This window comes from Abramis brama (assembly GCF_963993115.1).
Source record: "Abramis brama genome assembly, chromosome: 1".
In the NCBI taxonomy this organism is placed as follows: Eukaryota; Metazoa; Chordata; class Actinopteri; order Cypriniformes; family Leuciscidae; genus Abramis; species Abramis brama.
Window position 1 is genome coordinate 70,565,960 of NC_139963.1, and position 8,856 is coordinate 70,574,815.

Genomic DNA, 8,856 nt, shown 5'->3' on the forward strand with positions numbered 1-8,856 from the left:
GACACAGTACCACTTGAGATATGTAGTTACCAGTATTTATTTGTTAATGTTTAATCCAACCAACTCATGTTTTATGAGCTCAACGTTTTGAGCTCTATGTATTTTTCCCGTATATGTAATTTTCGTATATGTAAAAAAAATAAAAATGAAAAAAATAAAAGATTTGTTCTGCATGAATACAAAAAAGCATTTAACTCTTGTTATTTTTTATTAAATCTGTTTTTTTTTTACCTGTTTACAGATAACTACTTTGAATGGAGCTAAATAAATATAATAATATATATCATAAACATTTTAATGGTGTTTTTTTTAAGTGACTAACAACTAACAACTATGGATGATAATAACAAAGTACAGAAACAACATGTTTATTTTGGGACGGTTGACATTCACCTTAGGACAGTTCAAATTGTTTTTCAGGACCGGTTCCAGGACGGAGGTGAAAAAAGTTAGTCCGGAGCCCTGCTTTAAATGAACTATTTTATTATCTTTATCTGTGTCCTACATGTTTAACACAACCCTGTTACTCCTGACATGATTTCCCTCCTTTTAAAAACAGAGCATTTCTTAAAACTGTGATACACAGGAAGTGACATCATCTGGGCTCTTTCTACTGCATGATGGGAAGACAAGAAAATAATATCAATCCATTGACTCAGTTTTTACACAAACTTTAGCATTGCCTGTATTCATCAACCCTGTTACCAAAGTTACTGTAAGAAGAATCTCTATAACTATGAATAACTTGTATGATATTTAACAAATTTACAACTTTATCAGTAACTTGGTGTATAATGATTATGTAAAATGAAACAGTTAAAATAGTATTTAGCTTGATCTGATGTTGACAATCAATATAAAATTCTCAAACCTCCCTTTACTGACCATTTGTTGAAAAAAAAACAAAAAAAAACAGCAGGGCTCCAGACTGTGACCAATTGGTCACATTTTGCTACCATTTTTCCTGCCGGTGTGACCAAATATACATTTAGGAATATTTACAATGAATACAGCGAATGCAAACAAAATGAAAGTGGAACGAAAATGCGTTACTCATTTATGCTTCACGGATCGTTTATTAGTTCAAACCAATCATAAACAGCGCAGCGCCCCAAACTTGCCAGTCGCGGGCCGATCTCAATCACGCGTCGACACTGTTACTAGGAGATCCAGACTCTGGAGATCCAGTGAAGAAATCCATTGAATTCGCCTCAGAATTAATAACATCATCGCTGCAAGTTCCAGTAAGAAACATTTCGATTTGACGCAAAGTTCTGTTATAAACCTAGCCTGGTTCTACCAGACTCTCGTACATTTCATTTGTACAGAGAGTCTGGCCTCTCTCCATTGACAAGCGTTAACTTCCTTGTAGGCGGGTATTCTGTTGAAGTTTAAAACTATTGGATCTGCCATAACCAATCGCTAACCTTTGACCATGACGTAACCCAAAAACTCAAACTAGCGCACGACCTCAACGTCATCGTTCTCAGCCACTCCTTCTGTTCGCTGATTGGACCGCCAAAAAATGATCAGAGAAAACTAAAGAATACACCACATCCCAGACGTAGTACTGAAGGGAAATAAAATTGAGCGGAAGTACGCAGGAGGGTGGAGCCAGGCTATTATAACCCATAGATATCAGATCAAACAGCGCTGACGTGGAAACCAGGAGAAACACTTAGAGAAGGCTTTCAGTCCACAAATCAGCAACATTCACCATGGATTTAGGCTAATGTAGTAACTCTAGCCATAACTATGGTATTGTGACAGAAATAGTCAAATGCTTACAAGTACTAGGCTACACATCTTTTTCCAGCACTTCAAATCTATAATATCATATATAAATGTTATTTTATATAAATGTATGTTCAAGAATGTGTCAGTATTACAGTTATTTTGGGGGAAATTTGAATAATTGCATTGCAAGCTGATTTAAGGTGTGCCCCTGAATTTTCTGCTTGTGCTTTTAAATTTTTCAGTCAGGGGCTCCAGCGCTCCTAGTAAAGTTAGTCTGAAGCCCTGCCCAGAACATTCTGTACTATTTCATAGTTGAACTGTTTATCTAAATGTGATGAAGTGCTTGAATGTTTCTAACATGAATGTTCTTCAGCATCATGAATGAATGAAGAATAAACACCAACCTCTTTGTTCTTCAGGATCTTCAGTGTGTTTCATTCTGCAGGGTTCTGGATCACTCCTGTTCTCTCTGTCCTCTTTAAGTGTCAGTTTACAGGAGATCTGAAGACATCAGAATAATAAATGAGGTGAAAACAGGAACTATTGACATGAAATAAATAGTATTTCAGCAGATGTGTTAATATTGATGAGCCTCAGATAGGGCTGCACGATTAATCGCAATTTCCATGTAATTGCACTTAAATCGAGATGGCTTATCACTAGACTTGGGCGATATGCCCCATTTTCATATCGTCTTATCGTCAGCCTGTGAGATCGGCGATACACGATATTATCGTGAGGGAGGCGGGGCTTACTTATTTGATTATTAACTTGCTTATTTACTCATCAATTTGCTTGTTTATTTACTTCGTTTTAAATATGAGAATCTTTTTTCTATTTTGCTAGCAAAGGTGGAGTGTTTATTAATAGGCTAAATCAGGTTATTTCCTGGTATAGTGAGGTAAAAAATAGATCCTAATCATTCTTGTATCTGACTCAGAGTATTTCATCATGTCAGCGGGAAATTTACGGACACATTATCCTCTCATGCCGTTACAGATGCAGCATTTTGCCTGTAGGCTACTTCTGCACGAGATGAGAACACGTTTTAATTTCTTGGGTCAAAAAAAAGTGTTGGAGTCTGCGATATATATCCTCCTACCAGTGCTCTCTCTGTCTGGATGCACTTCACTTATGCGCACCGCACTTCAATAAGCCCAAATAACGCGGGTTTTAAATGCCGGGAGAAATCAGAGGCAAAAATCTAAAAGTCGATCGGTTATACTTAAACCTATGACTTGACTCTGATAAAGGAAAACGGGTTAATGCGTTTACATGACCACATGCATTGTCTGTTTATTCAGCATAATCGAGTTAATAACGTGCATGTAAACGCGCTCATTCCCTGAAAACGAAAGCAGAAACGGACTGAGCTTTCACTGCATTAACGGCGCATTCTCTCAGAGACACGGTGGATATAACGGTACAGCAACTATCAATTTACTGGCTTAATATTTATCTTGTGGACTTACATTATTGACAGTGAAAAAATTTGAAGAATATTTCTTGTTAAACAAGTTTGAAGTTGCTTGTGATTTTCACAGATGGCAGAGTTTCACAGATATGCTTCGTGAACTAAAGACTTTTATTAGGCCTAGGCGGCCTATATAATTTTATTGATATTATTATAATTCATATTTTGTAATTGTATTGTTTTTAGTGTTATTCGTGTCATTAAATATTTTGTTAATGTGCTATGGAAACAAAATAGCCTACTGACGAACAACGATGCCGCGTCTTCATCTAGGCTCTGTGTAAGAATGTTAAAACAAGCACTCTTGACAATTTGTGAATGGATCACCTTGCAATTAAATTTCGTTGTGGGATGTAGTTTTTTTAGTCTGTTTTAAAAACATTTTCTTTGAGGAGTCCTCATACGCGCGCGTCGGTGATGTCGCAAGTGTGGTTATGTGGTGATGTCGTCGTTATGAATTTAGGCAAGGCAAATATAACTGTAGTTCCTAATTAATTTAATAACTATACTAGCTTCATAATAATAATAATAATAATAATAATGATTTAATACATTAATGGGAAAACGAGCCAATTATCGTATTGATATCGTCAAAGGCATCTGCCATCGGCGATATCTCTGTCTATCGTCGATACACGATAACATTCTCACCTGAAAAACTCTTAAAACTACATTTTGTGACACAATAACAGTATTATATTTCCACTGTATATTAAAGCAGCACTAGGTAACTTTTCAACCTTCATAATATATTTCCAAGACTCTTGTGATGGTACATCGACTTACAATAGGTTGAATGACACGTCTGCCATAGACTCGTCTGCCTGTATCGTTTTTAATCGTGCTTTTAAACTTCGGGGTCTGGGTAGTAACCCGCGAGCACAAAAAGAACTACAAAATTCGACTGCTTTACTGCATACCTCACTTCCCCCAACACGTCCTCACATGCTGTTGGACTTGTAAGTATATTTCTTATATTGTATATCACTCGGACAAGCTTTCACTCGTTGGTGTGGGCTAAAAAGCACCTGGCGTTCTTGTTGATGGATTAGTAACTTAGACATCTTCGGAGGCTAGCTGTGCTTGTTCGAAGTCCGACGATTGTAACGCGTTGTGTTTATTCCCCAATCGAACTCGTGTAACTGTCTGTCACACGTTCTATCGTCCACAGGATTACTTGATAGACAAAAATAGGACAAGAATGAGCATCAAACAGAAACAACCCGCTTACGGGGTGTTCGAGACTGCCGACAGTTCAACAGGGCGCGCGCAGCTCTTAAAGGGGCCACACCTTATTTCCTCTCGTTACAGCTTCCATCCAACTGAACAGGGACCGGTATACAGGGGGAGGGGGTCAGGCCGTGAGTGAAGAGACTGCTCTGGGTGAGTGGTATTTACGACAGTAACGTTAAATACAAGTAGTCCACAGCGACTCTAGGGGTCGTTGTTTGACCAAAACTGAAATCCTACCTAGTGGGGCTTTAAAAAAAATGGCGCTTCCATAATGTTGTCATTCCACTTGTAGCACGCGGAAGTGACGATTCTCTGTCAACCAATCAACGTTCTGCAGGGAGTCTAGCTCCAGCCGTCAGGCCATCCTTAAAAATATTCTTGTTTGCCGTAACCCGACCGACCCTGTCAATTTAGGTCCGACCCAATTAAAACATTTTTTTCCCTTTTAGTCCGACCGACTTGCCGATTGTAAACTTGCGTTAAGACCGACCGATTTTTTTTTACTCTTCAAACAACTAATACAAATGCAATTAAATTATATTAATTATATTTTTTTGTGAATAAATATGCCTACATACAAATGTAGGCTACGCTCTTTCTTTTAAATAAAAACCGTGTCGTCATCTATGATTATAAGGGCTGTGTAGGCTGTAGGCTATGCAGAATGAAACCGAAATCGCGACACTCAGATGATCCAGAAAAAATATGTTTTAGTAATTCTATGAATTACACTGCGCAAACCAAAAGTATAGGCTAATATACCCACCGGATGAAGAGGGGTCGGCTCTCCACAGAACATAATATATTCATTTTATTTTATTTTTCGTGTTCGCATTTATGAGGAAGAAACAATGTGGACATGACCGCTCTGAAAGCGGCAGCTGCGGCACTACAATTAAAACTTCACAGAGATCTCAAACAGGCATTTAAAACACCAAATATTAAGAGTGGGCATATCAAGCAAAATAATATTCGATGATTGATCGAAAATTGTATCTCTCCCCCCACATGCTCACCGGCAACGCTCCGACATTAAATTTCTCTGTAGGCTAATATGCCTATGTGTTGTAGCCCGCAGTCATTAAAAAACCATTTAGTTTCATATTCATGTTTAAATAAAATAATATATATTTTTTAAATTTCATGTTGATTATATGAAAAATGAAAAGCATGAATAAGATAAGATGATCCCGAAAATATCGGAAGACAAATGGAGTGGGCAGACATGATTTTGACCACTTCATTAAGTTTGTTTTTGTAGAAAGTCTGTCTTTAAAGTGAATTTCGTTTTGTATTAATTGTATCTTAATTTTAATCAATGTTTCATCAACCAATTTCCTGTATTTAATAAATAAGAGGTAGGCTAAATAAGGCAATATAATCAGGACACGGAGTCGCCGCCGCCGGCACGTGAACTGGAGCTGGTCTCTTAAATGAACCGAAACTCAGCGTAGGGCCTATAAGCTACTTGCCTCACAGAACTGAGACATATAGGCCTATATATAAAAAGTATGAAATGTACACTTTTAAACAAAACAATTCAAAACAAAAGAAAACGGACTGTTCTCTGCTTATGTAATGAAATGTGCATTTCTCTCTGGCGCGTTCACTACTGCGAAGATCACGTCAGCATCGTCAACTTCATCTTTGACACAGAAAACACTTGTTTATTAATAAACAATTGAAATGTCTCCTTGATATATTTCACATTAATAATCATTACTTTCCCCAGGTCTGACAGCTTTTAGGTGCGTTATTGGCAGCGCACCCTTACATGTTGAATATAATATTACCGCTAGTGGCAGCTTGTAGGTGCGTTATTGGCAGCGCACCCTTACATGTTACATGAATATAATATTACCGCTATAATATTATTCTTTGGTGTTCAGTTTATACAGGTTTTCTAATTGTTATTTAAATATACTATAACTTGGCACGAAGTTCTGGAAAACTGTCAGTGAAGTCCCGATATGCAAATTTACGGAGCCCCTGAGGGGACCTGTGGAAAAAAAAAAAAAAAATAGGACTTTCGCGTGCGCACGAGAAACTTTCGCGTGCGCACGGGAAACTATCGCGTGCGCACGAGAAACTATCGCGTGCGCACGAGAAACTTTCGCGTGGGCACGAGAAACTATCGCGTGCGCACGAGAAACTTTCGCGTGGGCACGAGAAACTTTCGGTTTGCATTATAGCGTCATTAATACAAATGTGGAAATATGGATGATGTATATATCATTTATGTTGTTGTTTGACGTTTTGAAGTGTATATTTTAGCAAAAATCTCAAGCAAGGTGCTATTAAAGACAAGACTTAGAGGCATATTTTAGTCACAATTCAAATAATTGTATTAACTTTGAATATAGGCCTACTTTTAATAAACTTTGTATTTGTATGTGTATTGATAAAAAAATAAACAACAGGCTAATAATCTTCTGCTATTGAGATGAAGGAAACATTTTTTTAAAGAAGTAAAGTTCACAAGATTGCTAGGGTAAGTGTACCCATTAAGCCCACCAAAATCTAAATCTAGGTTTTTTTCATAGATATTGACATAGTTTATAAGAAAAATAATTTGTTAAAATGCAAGATCAATCTCTCATTTGAAAATGTATTAATTAGTTGATGTACATTTTAGAATATAAAATTAAGATAATTTAGGAATAAAGTCAGAAGTCTGGCATGGGCTTAATTGGTACTTTGGCACCATTTAAGCCCGCATGTGTTCCAAATAAGCCCACATCATCTTTGATTCACAAAATATATTTTTTTTTATTGATTTTAAAGAAGTAAAACATCAATATATTTATTTAGTGACAGGGAAGAATTAAAAAAAATCCTTTTGCTAATATTTGATTAAAGCCCTGGGTGGGATGGGTAGGTGTTAGATGCCGGTGGTCTGGAGCTTTAAGTTAGCTTGACTGGAGTTGTAGCTGGAGTCAAGCTGGAAGTTAGGCCGGGTGTATCTCGGGAGCCAAGCCGAGTTGGGGCTCCAAATTCTGGGCTTAGGAGGGGCTCCTAGTGGGCCCCCCACACCGGGAGTCTGGAGCCTTAAGCCGGCTTAGCTCCCAAGTTATGCCTGGTCAAAGGTGGAAGTTTAACCGGATGTATCTCGGGAAGGAAGCCGAGTTGGGGCTCCAGACTCTGGTGTTTCTGGGGACTCTCAGGTCACACCGGGAGTATGCAGCCTTAGGTCGGCTTGATTGTGGAGTTATGCCCAATCAAAGCTCCACTGGAAGTGACCATACCTCGGGAAGAAAGCCGAGTTAGGGCTCAATACTCCCGGCATAGGCGGCCCACTGGGTGACCCCTCCATGCCCTTAGTCCAGAGCCCCATCTCGGCTTGGGCCCCAAGTTTTGCCCGGTCAAAGCTGGACAGGAAGTGGCGGTATCTTGGAGCCGGACGGTCCCAGGGGCTCAAGACTGTGGGGAATATAGGGTCCCTCTGGGACCTCTCCATGCCCAGAATCTCAAGCCTTAACTCAGCTTGGCTTCCGAATTATGCCCGGTTATACAGGACTTTAGGACAAACCGGGCTCTATCTTATTTGAATGAATGTGTGTAATTTGTGTGTAAGTAAGGTAAGGTTAAAAGGTTAGTAAGGTAAAAGCACACAAAGACATGTTATCTTTAAACACTTTCAAAAAATGTATCAAAGTTTGCAATTAGAGGGATTCCTCATTGAAATACATAAGGTGGGCTTAAATGGTACATAGAGAGTAATGGTGAAAAAAGACAATGTTTTCCTTTAAAAATGTAAGATATGTTTACAAATACATGCATGGAGCTTAAATATACTGTGGACTAGTATCATAGTAATTTTCATTGTGCCCACATTGAGAAATGTTAAGTTTTTTTCATTCAAGGTTAGCTTGTGTTGGCTCTAGTTTGCATGCGTTTTGTGGCGCTGTGCCATTTAAGCCCATCTTAAAAAAAAGTTAATTTATAAAAATAATCTTCTCTACAAAACAATTTATGATGCATTTATTTGTAAATGAATGTAAAATGAATCACAAAACATTCATTGTTTGCAGTTCACATGCTTAATTCTTTGGCAGTCTATCTTTCTGTAAGGCTAATGGCTTGACCTAGAGATTAGCTTTGAACACAAGCTAATAAAACTCATCTTTCCATTTAAAGGAAAATGATATAAAATGATAAAATACTATTTGTTCATACACAAAAAACAATACATTTATCTCTTATTTGACATAATATCAATGTAGTTACCAAAGAAATGGCTAAAAATTGCTGAAATGTGTTGATTTCTGAAGGGTCCCGAAACACCAAAGTTTTGGGGTGACTTTGTGTGAGGTCTCCTGAGACAGCATGCACATGGGTGGGGCTAACTCAACATTGCCAAATGTAATTGGTATGCAATTAAAAATGCCAGGGAAGTAACAAATCACTGGATT

General features: G+C 38.0%; 1 protein-coding gene across 1 annotated transcript in view; it reads right to left on the bottom strand.

Moving 5' to 3' along the window:
* LOC311097723 (uncharacterized protein) overlaps positions 1-7,901 on the bottom strand; it is a gene marked incomplete at its 5' end in the record, with an annotated part of 31,455 nt that extends 23,554 nt beyond the window's left edge. The window contains 2 exons of the mRNA XM_084137579.1: positions 2,142-2,238; positions 7,722-7,901. Of these exons, the coding sequence (XP_083993705.1) occupies positions 2,142-2,238; positions 7,722-7,901 (277 nt within the window). The remainder of the gene's footprint in view (positions 1-2,141; positions 2,239-7,721) is intronic.
* Positions 7,902-8,856: the final 955 nt, after the last annotated feature.